Here is a 15,230-nt window from a genome sequence, read left to right on the forward strand (position 1 = left end):
TGCAGGAGGGTTCTCCTTTCTCCACATCCTCGTCAATACCTGTTGTTTCCTGAAATGTTGATTTTAGTCATTATGACAGGTGTGAGGTGGTATCTCATGGTGGTTTCAATTTGTATTTCTCTGATAATAAGTGATGTTGATCATCTTTTCATGTGTCTGTTGGCTATCCCCATGTCTTCTTTGGAAAAACATCTGTTCCTGTCTTCTCTCCCCACCTCTTTTTAAAGTAGGCTCCATGCAGGGCTTGAACTCAGGACCCTGAGATCAAGCGTCAGATGTTTAACTGAGCCACCCAGGCATACTTTCTGCCCATTTTTAAACTTGATTATTTCTTTTTGGGGTGTTGAGTTTGATAGATTCTTTATATATTTTGGATACAAGCCCTTTATCTGATATGTCATTTGTGAATATCTTCTCCCATTCTGTAGGTTGTCTTTTAGTTTTGTTGACTGTTTCCTTTGCTGTGCAGAAGCTTTTTAAGTCTCAATAGTTCATTATTGCTTTTATTTCCCTTACCTTTGGAGACATGTCTACCTAGAAGTTGCTGCAGCTGAGGTCACAAAGGTTGCTGCCTGTGTTCTCCTCTAGGATTTTGATGGATTCCTGTCTCACATTTAGGTCTTTCATCCATTTTGAGTCATTTTTATGTATGGTATAAGAAAATGGTCCAGTTACATTCTTCTGCATGTGGCTGTCCAGTTTTTCCAGCACTATTTGTTGAAGAGACTGTCTTTTTTCCATTGGATATTCTTTCCTGCTTTGTCAAAGATTAGTTGACCATAGAGTTGAGGGTCCATTTCTGGGTTCTCTCTTCTGTTTCACTGATCTCTGTGTCTGTTTTTCTGCCAGTACCATAGTGTTTTGATAATTACAGCTTTGTAATATAGCTTGAAGTCTGGGATTGTGATGCCTCCAGCTTTGGTTTTCTTTTTCAAGATTGCTTTGGCTATTCAGGGTATTTTGTGGTTCCATATAGACTTAAAGATTATTTGCATTTTCTATTTTCTTGATTTCTGATCTTACCTTTATTATTTCCTTGCTTCTACTTACTTTGGGTTTAGTTTGCTCTTTCTGTAGCTTAAGACAGAGGATTAGATCATTGTTTTTAGACCTTTCTTCTTCTCAGATACATTTAAAGCTACTAGTACTTCCTTCTAGGCAAACCTACACACTACAGATTTGACTATGTTACATTTTCACTGTCATTCATTTAAAAATATTTTCTACTTTCCCTTTTGATTTTGTCTTTGATAAAAACTTCCCAACATTTGGCAGATTTCCAGATACCTTTTTATAGATTTCTAGACTTGCTGCCATGTGTTAGGGGATATACTCTGCATCATCTGAGTCTTCCAGGACTTCTGGAGCCTTATACAAACAGCAGGTGGATGAGCTAGTGCAGTGGAGGTGTATAGTTTCTACATCCACACTGTCTTGTTGTCTGCCTGTTCCCAGCTCTCTCCATGTTGCTTCAAGTATTTCTTCTTTTTTTAAGAAAGAGAGTGCCGCATGAGTGCACAAGTTGGGGGAGGGGCAGAGGGAGAATCTCAAGTAGACTCTATGCCCAGCAGGGAGCCCAACATGGGGCTCAATCCCATAACCCTGAGATCAGGACCTGAGCTAAAATCAAGAGTTGGATGCCCAACCTGTTGTGCCACCCTGGCACCCGTGCTTCAAGTACCTTATAAAGTGCTCTCCCCTGGTGCCCACCTGGAGAAGCCATGTCCACTGGAGGCTGGCCATCCTCTGTGGCACCTCCCGTCAGTGCAGCCACCTGCCTTCTTGCTCAGAGCATTGCATGATCGTCCTTTCCCATCTAATTGTTAACTGACTTGTGCACTGAAAGCCTCTCTATAAGCAGGTTAGCACTAGCTTTTGCTTTTTAATGCTATCTAGACCCTTTCCCTCATCATCAGTCCTTCATCTGCTTGCATTTAACACACAGATTTATTTATTTGTTTGTTTATTTTTAAAGGTTTTATTTATTTATTCATGACGGCGGGGGGGGGGGGGGCGGCAGACACAGGCAGAGGGAGAAGCAGGCTCCATGCAGGGAGCCCAACATGGGACTTGATCCCGGGTCTCCAGGATCACACCCCAGGTCAAAGGTGGCGCCAAACCGCTGGGCCACCGGGGCTGCCCTTAACACACAGACTTGCGAGGGTTGTGTTGAGTCTACAATCCTCTTGTTTTCTGTTGTCTTTTCATTCTTTTTCTTCCCCTTCCTCACATTTCTGCTTTCTTTTCAACCAGTGAAGCATTTTTAAGGTTCTGTCTTATGTCTGCTCTTGGTTGGCTCTTACCTCCTTTTTCTTTTTATTTACTTATTTAAAAAGATTTTATTTATTTATTCATGAGAGACACAGAGAGAGGAGAAGAGACATAGGCAGAGGGAGAAGCAGGTTCCCTGTGGAAGCCTGATGTGGGACTCGATCCCAGGACCAAAAGATCACACCTTGAGCCAAAGGCAGACACTTAACCACTGAGCCACCCAGGCACCCCTCCCTTTTCTTTTTAGTGGCTGCCCTGGGGAATGAAGACATGTGTGCTTCACTGACAAAGTCTACTGCGAATCAGTAACACTTAATGTGTAAGAGCCTGTAATAACAGCACAGCCCCATCCATTCACACGACACCTGTGATGTGCCCGGCATGGTGCTGAGCCAAAAGTGTCCAATGGCAAACCACCTCTGACCAATGATGTACTATTTACTGTAACAAAACAACCGGACATCCTGCTGAGGTGCGCTGTGGTACAAAATGGCCAAACATTTGCAGGCATTCTACTCTTCAAATAATGTTCCATATAACCATATCCTGATCTCCAAAATAAAGAGCTGGATAAACAGTTGGCCCTAGTGCTGGGGCAGGGAAAGCACCAGCAAAGCCTGAAATATCTTGTGCTAAAAAGCAACAAAGTGCTTTGGGAAAAACAAGGCCAAATGTGAGATGGATGCTGCCATCAGAGTAATACTGTTGATGGATTCGTGTACAACAGATGAAAAAACAAAACCCCAAAACCTAAAGTCCACAGGGACACCAAACAAAGGGGTATGTGTGTGTGTCTCCTTTAGCGAACAAGGGATGGGATGTGAAAGCCACCACACTGCCATCACCAATATAAGAACCAATTCAGCATCAGTGGATGATTAGGCCAACGAGAGTGTGGCTAGCTAGCAGTGGGATGTTGGTGCTGTGTCACGGAACCATAGACAGATGACCTGTGAGGGGCACGCAACCTTGACCACACCATCGAATGCAGCATCACTGATAATGGGACAGATGGACACTGTGTGATGACAGACGCTTCATGTGACACAAAGGTAAGTCACACACTACCCGTGCAGCACTCCTGCCAAAATATTTAGCACGAACCCAGCCATGGGAACAAGCTAAGACAACTTAACCCTCTGTAACACGGTTGGCCTGGACTTGTCAGTCACCCAATACACACGCAAAGGAAGGAGGGAAGGAGGGAAGGAGGGAAGGAGGGAAGGAGGGAGGGAGGGAGGGAGGGAAGAGAGACAGCCAAATAGAAACATGCTGATCCTGCTGAACTCAGGTAGTGGTTACATGCATATGAGTGTTCCTTGGACTTTAAAAAAGTGCAGAACTGTCTAGCAAATTAAAAAAATGTCAAAACAAGAAGTCAGTGAAAGCGGCACTCAAAGACCAGCTTGTAGAAATGATCCTCCAACTCTGGTGGGAGGCAGTTCCTCCCTAGGCCTGGGTGATCAGACAGGATCAGGGCAACTCGGACTTGGCAGGAGAACCAGCCACCCGCCGTCACATTACAGCAGTGGCTCTACACTTGCTCTGAGTGGAAGGCTGCAGGGGACATGCTGATTGCTGGGTTAACATGCTTGGACCACGTTCCTGCACTCATGCCCTCCCTTGGGCCCCCACTGGATGTAGCACAGCTCCCAACACCCAGAGTCAGGCTCCTGGGGTGATCCTGCCGCTCGGGTAGGTAGCACAGCTCTGTATCCGTAGAGCCTTCACTTGCTTTGTACGACTCATTAAAGCTCATTCCCACCATTCCTAATAGAACCACCATCTTCTCCAGAGACAGCTTCTTTAATGCAAGGTTAATTTGAGGGCAGAGCAAGAATGCTTCTGTAGGGAGAGATCTTTTGCTACAAGGAATTAATTTTAGACCATGCCCTTTACATACGCCGAAGGTGAAGATGAATTTCAAATGTTAAATAATTTCTTGGTAAAGGAATACGATTTCAAATGGACTTGGATTTCCATCATGCTATCCCGGCACGGGGGCGGGTACTTCAGGCAGGATTGGCAAGGCACAGACTGCACGCGAGCAGAGTGAGCCTGCACATCCAGTGCATCTGCTCAACTCTGCCAGCCTCACAGCTCCTTTGCTGACTCTGTGGCTTTAGGAGAAAGATCACGTTTTACCAACGAATAGAGCTATCACAGAACTTGCCAGATTACAGGAACATGTTCTCATTAGGAATGTATTTCCAGAGCTGCTACCGCTATAACTACCACTGAGAAGGGCACCAGGAGGCTGCTCAGCCCATGTCCTCTGCAGACAGCCAGGACCAGGTGATGGCTGGTTCCCTAACACTTGTCATTTCGGCCTGTCATCTGGGAGGCTCAGGAACCCCGAGTGTCCTGACTTGCACACACTCGGCAGCAGTTATGAAACCCAAGCTAAGATGTGCACAACCCCACCCGCCTCCTCTGGGCACCTCAGTCACGGGGAGAACAATGCTTCTTGTCCACCCACCAGAGCCGGGGCTTGGGCTAACTCCCATGCAAGAACATATGAAATGAGAACCCCTCCCTTTTGGGGAGAATGAAACAAAGAAGCTAAGTGATGTAAAGCTGTCAGGGAAACACCCTTCTGTGGCCCTGTCCACCACCATGCTCCTGGTGAGGGGTGCCAGCAGGTCCGAGAGAGGCACAGATGGCCCAGACATGTCCCATCAAGTTGGTGTGGTATTAGTGCTTTTAGTGGAGTGCCTTGGCATTCTCTCCCTGGAAGAGCTGAGGACACTGGCTGGCTGGGAATGGGAGGCCTGGGGGCCAGGCGTCATGGCTGAGAGGCCTACTTTAATGAACATGGGAGCCAGTCTCTCTAGCTCTCCACAACCAAGACAGGTCTGTCCCAGCAGTCAAGGGGTCAGAGGACAGAGCCTGTCTCTGCTCTTAGGCCCCATGAGGACTCTGGCTCTGCCACTAGGGCAGTAGCAGAGATTCACTCAAGACTCAAACTTCTGACTTCTTGTCTCCTATCACTACCTTTCCTTTCCCCGTCACCAGGTAAAGAGTAAGGAGCTGTGTGTGTGGGTCCAGTGGGGTAGCCAGACATAGGGGCTAGTGCTGGGCACTGCCTGATGCCATCCTGATTCTGAGATGGAACTCCCTGTGCTGTCAGTTCTAAGAGTAATGGAAAAACTGCTAAGGGCTGAGCATCTGCTGGGGGTGGCTCCCCTGGTTATCTCCAGCCCTCCTCAGACATATGTGTGCCAAATCCTCACACTCCCTGACAGCACAGACTCTGTGTCTAGGAACTCACAGATGCCTACCTGGACCGGGTCCGCTTCCTGCTGACGCCTGGGCTGTTACTCATCCGGTAGGCAGTGGGGACACTCCTTTCTTCCCTCCGTCTCTCAGGAGAGTGTGCTCTTCTCCGAGGGGACCGGGATCGTGACCTGGATAGAGGAAGACGAGGGGTTTTACTCCATCTGGATGCCAGGTTATCACTTCCATGCTAGGGCAATGATCAGCCTGGTCTGTGTCTGTGGGCTGACAGGTGTCACATCTGTCCTTTTGGAGGTCCCTCCGGCTTTACTACTCTAGACACAGAATCGAATCCAGACTCAGAGGCAGAGATAGAGACTTTGCTCCCACTTCGGAACACGTGTCACACCAACGCTAAACTTACCTAGGGCACAACACACTTAAGGCTACATGTTGCTGGCCCAAATGGTCAGCGGCACCAATCCTCCCCGATTCCAGGTCTGACCAGGTGATTTACGGTTAACTCATGCCTGCAGCTTCCCATCCTTACACTCGGTGCATTTTATTGCCCTCAAGGATTTTCAGCTCACTGACATCTTGATCAAAATGACATAAGGAAAAAAAATTTAAAAAAAAATGACATAAGGAAAAGCACTGAAATCTAAGTGAGTTATTTCTATTTGTTCTGAATGCTGGCGACAGGAAGAAACTAAAGCGTAATGAAATCAGAGCGCTATCTGGAAGCCTCTCTTGTTCATACTAATCATACAGATTCTTGGTGTGAACGACCAACCAGCCGTAGCAATTCAATTCAGAACATGCTATCTCTCATGAGAATCTAAGTTTAGGAGATTCTTTGGATGCAAAACCATCTGTTAAAATATTTTATTCTCCCCTTCCATGTTCCTGGAGACCCTCCTCACTCTATCCATGCAGTGATATAGTCCATTCAGGGCTTCCAGTGCTCAGAGCTCCACCCAACTGAGACCCTCAGTCACTGGGGGTTAAGGCCCTCCAAGGAGGGTCCCATAACGATGACTTTAGGATTCCTCTTTTAAAAAAAAAAAGGATTCCTCTTTTTTGTTCACTCTGTGAAATTACTGTTTCAGGAAGATGTAGAATAAGCAGAAATCTGGACAAAAAAACAATTTCTTTTCCTTCTGTTTCTATGACAACCCACTCAAAAATAATACAAAGAGCAGTATGATTTTGCCATGAAAAATTCTACACCAAATCATTTTAATTATAATAAACTTCCTAAATAACACACATTGTTATTCCAAAGATCAGCTTATCATTATATTCCATGCTTCTGCGTCACAGAGAAAAAACCCTGAGTCACTCCTGAAAAAGATCAGCCACAGAATGAACCTGCTCCAGGTAAACCATCATCGGCTTAGAGTCCTTTCTAGCACAACTGTGTGTTTTTTTCCCAGGTCTTTCCTAAGATTTATGTGACAAATTATAAGGGTGAGGTCAATCAGACACTTTGACGTTTAGCAAAGAGCTCTGGGAGTCAACTCTGTTGCCCCTGGTGAATGGCCCAGCCTGAGCTCCAAGCTCAGAGTCCCCAGAGCCCGGGAGAAAGCTCTGTTTAATCAGACCTCTACACCGTGGAATGCTTACACGGAGAGTTCTACAATAAATCTGATAATCAGGAAAAGTGAAAGTTTTTAGGGCCTGTAAATTCATAATTCTGATGCAACATTACTCTGCAGTGACTATGAGAGGGCTCTGAGGTGAAGTGGCTGTCACCAGTAGATCTGAGGTCATCTTGATTCTACTTTTGGCAGCTGTAAGCTTCAAATAATACTTAGGTTTTATTTTAATTAAAGAAGCACTAATGCTTTCATTCTGCTAATTAGGTGGTTAATAATGCTATCACAACATATGCAAGAAACAGGAGTTTCATTTTATAAGTAAATCATCTGTATGATGAGACAGATACTTTTTATTGAATAATCATAACAGTTTGCTTTCAAATAAAGGCAGAATGAGCCTTCTTCCTTCCAACATTTAACCACCAGAGCCACCCCACTTCCTCCATCCCTGCCCCTCTATCACTCCAGAGTAGCACCTGGTGGGCATGCAGCAGCAGGGCTGGGTTAGGGTCAGCTCCACAGAACAAGAACAGTTGGCCCTCACCAGCACACTAAGTGCTCAGCATCACCTCTTGGGAATCTAATGTAGGATGAGGAGATTAATGATGGTCATTACCCCAATTTTGCTGGCTTAAGCTGTTCTGGAATCTCCCTCCATTTTGACACCCCTTAAACACTGGCTAGCCAATGAAACAAACATCAAAGGCGACCTTATAAAATATTCTTTTTTTTTTTTAAAGATTTTATTTATTCATAGACACACAGAGAGAGAGAGAGGCAGAGACACAGGCAGAGGGAGGAGCAGGCATCATACAGAGAGCCCAACGTGGGACTCGATCCCAGGTCTCCAGGATCACACTCCAGGCTGCAGGCGGCGCCAAACTGCTGCGCCACTGGGGCTGCCCGCAACCTTATAAAATATTCTTAAAGGAAACCTAATTTCAAGCTTTAGTCTTACAAGATTTTAAAAAGACCTGAACTATTAAAGCTGAATTTTTAGGTGATAATGAACGGCATAAATACTTCTTCATTCCATTTATGGCACAGAACCTAGTGAGATATAAACATAAAACACAGAGTGGGGCCCTGGGGTGGCTCAGTAGGTTGAACGTTCAATTCTTGATTTTGGTTTAAGTCCTGATCTCAGGGTCATGAGATTGAGCCCTGCATCAGGCTCTGTGAGAGTTTCTCTCCCTCTCTCTCTGCCCCTCCCTGCCTTGCATGTCCGTTCTAATAAATTAATCTTCAAAAAAAAAAAAAAAAAAGAAAGAAAAAAAAAACCAGAGGAAAAAAAGTCTTACACTTTAATATTGGTTTAAAAGACACTAAACACTGTGTGGTAATCACTGTGCTTTCTTTTTTTTTTTTAATTTTTTATTTATTTATGATAGTCATACAGAGAGAAAGAGAGAGAGGCAGAGACACAGGCAGAGGGAGAAGCAGGCTCCATGCACCGGGAGCCCGACGTGGGATTTGATCCCGGGTCTCCAGGATCGCGCCCTGGGCCAAAGGCAGGCGCCAAACCACTGCGCCACCCAGGGATCCCTCACTGTGCTTTCTGAGAAGCACCATACTGATTTCTAGAACTGAAGGTTCTTCTATGACCAGGTCACCTCTGGAGACCTAGAGTCACCAACCTACACCTAGGACAAACTGGCTTCTTGGACTGCAGACACGCAGACATTACCTATGTTCACAGAGAGATCACTTCTGCTAGGAAAGGGTGTTCTAACCCTAACTTTCTACATCCTACAAGGCACTTCAGTAATTTAACACATAAAAGAATATACATTTCAAACACAGAACCCTACAAGTACAAATATTAACAAATGTGCATTTTGCTTGGAGCTGGCAGGAATCTTTTTTTTTTTTTTTTTTTTAGGAATCTTTTTTTTTAAAACAATTGATTTAAGTTGTGTGTCAGGCCTAAGAAACAAATCTCATTAGGACCTATGCACATATTATGTCTGTAATGGGTAATTCTATCTGAAAAGACAGAGTTAAAGAAAAATTTATAACAGCATCATTAGCAACCTCAATGTTTTTTTTGAGGTTTTCAATGTTTGCTTAAAACCAAATTTTTCACATGTCAACTATTCATTTGCCGAGAATACCAACCACTCTCGGTTTGAACCTGCTGCAGGGTAAGTCCCCTGGGGCCCAGGAAGTTATCAGCACTGGCAGAGCCTAGACTGAGAAAGCAGGTCTACAGCTGCTTAGGAAAACACGCAGCGTTACCAAACAAAGCAGACATGCTGTTCTGAGCCACGACCCGTAGAAGGAGCCATCCCTGGGCCAAAGGCCAACTGGTTTCTCCTTTCAGTCCCAGGCTCTGGCTTCAAAAAGCATCGCTACATATGAGCTTTCAAGGCAAAACATCATGGAAGACCAAACACTTTGAAGGTTTGTGTCATAATTTTTATTATCTTATGATGAAGTTGCACTTTGGCTTGATATCCAACATGAACGGCAACATCGGATACCGGAGATCTGACTGCCACTGAACTGAGAAGTAGCTTTCGTAACTACAGTCAGCCCCTGGGACTGAAACACTCGGAGAGTTATAAACTCAGCTCTCCTGACAGGTAATTTTTTTTTCATTTTATTATTTTTTTATAATAAATTTATTTTTTATTGGTGTTCAATTTACCAACATACAGAATAACACCCAGTGCTCATCCTGTCAAGTGCCCCCCTCAGTGCCTGTCACCCATTCCCGGACAGCTAATTTTAACTGTAGGTCAAATTAGGGTGAAGCTGGAGGTTTGCCACCACAGAACTCATACACAGAACATTTTAAACTTAATTTCTTCTTGTAACTCAAGGTTACACACTAAAGATGAGGATTTTGCTTCTGGCATTTGTCAGTACTAAACATACAGAAAAATATAAAATATTATTTGTGTATAAAATACATAGCTCTGAATCTTTTTAAAACATTTAGGGATGCCTGGGTGGCTCAGTCAGCCCAGGTCATGATGGCGGGGGCGGGGGGGTTGTGAGGTCACGCCCCTTGTGGGGCCTGCTCTGGGTGCGGAGCTGCTTGGGATTCTCTTTCTCTCTCCCTCTGTTCCTCCTCTTCCTCTCTCAAAAAACAAAAACAAGGGACACCTGGGTAGCTCAGGGGTTGAGCGTCTGCCTTTGGCTCAGGACATGATCCTGGGATCCGGATCCTCCCTTGCAGGGAGCCTGCTTCTCCCTCTGCCTGTGTATCTGCCTCTCTCTCTGTGTCTCTCATGAATAAAATCTTAAAAAACAAACACCCCCCCCCATTATATAAAAAGTCTTAAAATAACATATAAAATGACTTACTCTGTTATAGTCAATAAAAAGAACATAAAACCTAGAATCTTAAAATTCCAAGTGTTAGACGAGCATTCCACTTGAAAAGAGAACAATATGGGGAAATGTTTGTGGCCAGTATGCTGTCCTCCTCACCCCTGGGGATGGGCCATACTTCACACTGTACTTGTTGAACATCAATGTCAGAACAGAACTCCTATCACACTGAAGATGTGAGGTGAGGCGCTTTCATCGTTGCCAGGCCCCAGACTAGGGATTAGGAGGGAATTATGGTCTCTTTTGCTAGAGTCCTGCAGTGAAGGACAGCTGGCTGGAGTTTACTGTGCACGTTATTGCTCAGAGGGCTCATGTGGGCCTATGTTACTTATGTCCATTACATGATAATGTAAGAAACTATCAAAAAAGAAACTTTAAAATGTTTTGATGTTTATATATAAATTCCTGGGAGCTTCCAAAATTGAAACTGTATCAGCAAAGTTGTTCATTTAATTAAAAAACAGCAAGGTGGGGCAGCCCTGGTGGCTCAGCAGTTTAGCAACGCCTTCAGCCCAGGGTGTGATCCTGGAGACCTGGGATCGAGTCCCACATTGGGCTCCCTGCATGGAGCCTGCTTCTCCCTCTGTCTGTGTCTCTGCCTCTCTCTCTCTCTGTCTCTCATGAATAAATAAATAAAATCTTAAAAAACAAAACAAAACAAAACAGCAAGGTGTGTGGGTGTGTGTCTGCATGTGCATATGTACGGTATGTGCACATGTATGTGTCTGTGTGGGGTGTGTGCCTGTCATGATGGAACTTCTAAAGTGTTAAAATTGCAGACACTCAAGGATCAAGTGTTTTTACGTGGAGGCAAATCCAATTTCACTATTGATAGGTAAGTGTCAATGCTTGTAAAGCCTTTGAGGTCCAGTCTGGGTAAAAACAGGGAAAGCCTGTTGTTTTTAGGATATATTCATAGATGAATGCGTTTTAAATACAGAAAGTGCAGGGTATCTGCACTTTCCCAGGGAAAGGGGAACCAGCACCAATTACAGAAGAAACACGGGATCCCAGGAGTCCAAGTGATGCACCAGAGAGAAAGCCGGCAGAGTACACTCAATACTTAGTAATAGATCGCAATGCATGATGCAGGTTTTAAAACCAGATGTTTACTTTTCAAACCTCCTGCAAGCCAGTTACCTGAAACAAAATGGAATTGCCTCACTGAGCAGTGAACTCTGTGATCCTTTAGGGGATGTGTTTATATCTGTGGCCTCAAGTCTTCATCTGCTCTCTCAGGCGGCCAGTAACAGCCCTCCTACGGGAGGCCATAGGGAAATCGATGGAGGGAAAAGGTGGGTGCTCCCATGGACACTGTGCAGAGGAGCTGCGCACAGCCCACATGGTCACACTTTCTTCTGTCACAATGTGCATGCGTGTAAAGGGAATGTGCACGGGAAAGGCCACTCCAACAAGACAGGACATGCCACCCTTGTGAGTCAGATAGTGAACACATGTGCTAGACTTGCCTCCAAGATCTATTAAAACATATTCTGTTTTTAAAAAATTGGACCATAGTTGATGAGCCTTAGAAATGAAAATAGGGACACCTGTGAGGCTCAGTGGTTGAGCATCTGCCTTTGGTTCAGGGAGTGATCGGGGGTCCTGGGATCAAGTCCTCCATCAGCTCCCCGCAGGGAGCCTGCTTCTCCCTCTGCCTATGTCTCTGCCTCTCTGTCTCTCATGAATGAATGAATGAATGAATGAATGAATGAATAAATAAATAAATAAGAAAAAAAGGAAATGAAATGAAAATAAAAAACAACCTGAAAAGACGCCATTTGGGTCTGCAAGCTGCATCTGCATGCAAGCATTCCCAAGGTCTGCACTTGCCCCCACCTCGCCGGGGAAGGAGGGCCCAGCACCCACGTCAGGCCTGTACCACGGGCGCCCAGCGCACCCACCTGGAGCGTCGTGCTGTCCGATAGGCGCTGGGGAGACAGTGCTTTGCTTTTGAGTGGGACCTGGGCCTGGACTTGGATGACGAGTGGTACTTGGGGGAGCGTGACCTTGTTCGAGAACGCTTTTTATGCTTCTTTTTCTTTCTCTCTTTCTCCTCTTCTCTTGGTGGGTCTTTACTTTTGCTGGAGGGTCCTTCTGGGGCTTTAACATCTGAAGCTGGCTGAGGTCTGCCTCCAGCCAGTAGAGGACAGGGCACAACACTGGCTTCCTGGGAACAGAAGCAAACATCTGAATGTTAAGAGGGAAAATAGGACATTTTAAAATGCACATACATACAATTTCTACTTTGGGGCCTTCACACACTTTAATGCACCAACGTGTGTTAGGACCACATCTCTAAAATACTGCCCTCGTATCTCTGCAGAAGTGGTGGCTTTGCAGATACCAGGAGTATACATGACGATTTCCCCCGCCGGCAGCGCTCGACCTGATGAAGCGAATGTGGTACCAGGGACACGGTGTCAGGAAAAAAGCCGTGCTTGTTCCTTCAAAAATAATTGTGACTTTCCAGGGATAGAGACATTTTCAAACCTCCAGCATTATGCTTTTATGAATCTATCAATCTGAAAATAATTTTTTAAAAAAGCCTTGAACCAGAAGAGGTTCCTGTTTTTTTTTTTTTTTAATTTTTATTTATTTATGATAGTCACACAGAGAGAGAGAGAGAGAGAGAGAGGCAGAGACACAGGCAGAGGGAGAAGCAGGCTCCATGCACCGGGAGCCCGACGTGGGATTCGATCCTGGGTCTCCAGGATCGTGTCCTGGGCCAAAGGCAGGCGCTAAACCGCTGCGCCACCCAGGGATCCCTCCTGTTTGATTTTTAAAACTTTGTCAAAAGGAAAAACCTTCCTTCTTTCCTTCCTGTACCTGTGTGAGTTGAGGGATATTAACTAAACCCTGTGGTCATCTCTTTGCAATACACCTAAGTGAAGTAATCATGTCGTGGATCTCATGCACATGGTGCTGCGCGCCAGTCACAGCTCAGTAACGTCAGGGAAAACAATGCACACGTGGCAGTCCTTAACTAGGTGAGTCCATGGCCACGACCCAGTCTGCACATGCTGATTTAGCACACTGCACACTTCTGCACTCAATGATCGTTCACCATAAACCCCTTCATCCACAGGAAACACACAGAGGGGCCGCTCACCCTGAATCCCCACAGTGGGAACTCCAGCACACAGACTCAGAGGTGGGTAGCTGATCAGCTGTGAGCATTATCCAGGGCAATGCCAGTTTCAGGAATTTCTTCTAAAGAGCACTCATCCAAAGTGTGCAGGATGCATGCCCGAGGTCTTGTGCTACACTACTCTGTAATGACCAAGACCTTCAAACCACCCAAATGACCGTCAAAGGCGGTTTCACAGGGTGCATCTGGACAGTGAAAGAGTGCTCAACCTTTAAAAATGAGGTGGTAATCCGACCTCCACTGACATTAACATTTGCCCACATCACATTATAAAATAATGAGTTTACAAAAAAACAAAAAACCTCAAACCCCACCAAAACCCGAACCCCCAACACCATCCCACATGCTGTTTGCCTGTTGTCCCTGAGAAGGTCACTCCTCAATTCACTTTAAGTGAGCTTTACCAGCAGCCATTAAACACTACACACTGCAAGACATACTGAGACTCTGCATTTGGAATAGCTCAAGGCTGGTGCTGAACTAGAGGGAGGGGTGTGCCTGTGGGACAGGGTCTGTGGGATTGTGCAACTGCTCCCTTCCTTTCCCTGGGTTCCTGTGGTCCATGTGGACAAGGCCTGCTGGATGAGGGGACAGTGCTTCCTGCTAAAGCTACACTTTTTTTGGCTTTGAGAAAAAAAAGCAAGGTGCTCATCAAATGGAGATGTGCTCACCCCTTGGCCATGTCCCCACTTCCTGCTGATGTTCATGTCACTCTCTCCCACCTGCCCTTCTGTGAGCAGAGGCCCAAAGGGGGCATATGTACAAGCCAGCAAGACTGAGATGCTCGAGAACATGTCCTGTTCACAAAGTGCCCTGTCCCAAGCAGTTTCTTCCACCCATGGTAACACAGTAACGGAAGCCAGCAGGAAGAGGGCAAAGACCTTGCATGGCACCTGTTCTGGTCCTCACTCCCCACCTTCCATGGCAGCAGCACTGTGGGCTTGTCTCTAAAGCTTGGCCTAAACTGGCTCAGGGTGCCCATCTCAACCCTAGACAGGAAATTGACCTCCATGTCTGAGAACACTCAGTTGGGCTCAGGCACTGGTCAAGACTTGTCCGTGACAGATTACACGACACCCCAACCCAGTGCAGGAAGCTCTGCAGCTTTATAGAGGCTGAGGAAAGGGAGGCCACCCAGCCCCCGCCTGGTGCTGTGGGCATGGTACAGGTATGCAGAGTGAGGGAGAACTCAGCTGCTGCGCAGCAGGAAAATCAGCTTGGGGTAGTTTTAAAAACTCCCAATGAATTAGGGACTCACGTTGCAAGAAAGGCAAGACTGAAGCTGGGGACAAACCCAGCACCCAGAGATGGCATGCAAGCCCCCTGTGAAAGCCAAATGAGTGTTGACGCCACAAGCAGAGGAAGGAGTGCAGTGGAGCCACCTCTGGTCCTTCCTGAGACCAGCAAAGGAGGCCCTGGGACTCCCAGGGAAACCCAGGGCTGCATCTCTCTCAGGACTCTCCCTCTGTACTTCTACGGGACAGAACCATGGCACTCACTAGGGACATGGCCATTGGCCACTGGAATGAGGGAAAGGGCTGCAGTGCAGCCTGAAGCACAAAGTGTGTGCCGTGGCTCTCAAGATGAGTTTGTTTCTTTCCTTTTTTTTAAACAAGATTTTATTCGCTTATTTGAGAGGCAGAGCGTGTGTG

The 15,230-nt window shown here is 45.9% G+C and overlaps 1 protein-coding gene across 3 annotated transcripts in view; it reads right to left on the reverse strand.

Annotated features, from left to right (window-relative positions):
- SFSWAP (splicing factor SWAP) overlaps positions 1-15,230 on the reverse strand; it is a 69,835-nt gene that overhangs the window by 6,456 nt on the left and 48,149 nt on the right. For all 3 annotated transcript variants that reach the window (XM_072802097.1, XM_072802098.1, XM_072802099.1), the window contains exons 14-15: positions 12,332-12,597; positions 5,553-5,678 (exon numbers count right to left, since the gene is read on the reverse strand). In XM_072802097.1, coding sequence (XP_072658198.1) covers positions 5,553-5,678; positions 12,332-12,597 — 392 coding nt within the window. The remainder of the gene's footprint in view (positions 1-5,552; positions 5,679-12,331; positions 12,598-15,230) is intronic.

The sequence above is a fragment of the Canis lupus genome, chromosome 27 (genome assembly GCF_048164855.1).
Source record: "Canis lupus baileyi chromosome 27, mCanLup2.hap1, whole genome shotgun sequence".
Taxonomy (NCBI): domain Eukaryota; kingdom Metazoa; phylum Chordata; class Mammalia; order Carnivora; family Canidae; genus Canis; species Canis lupus.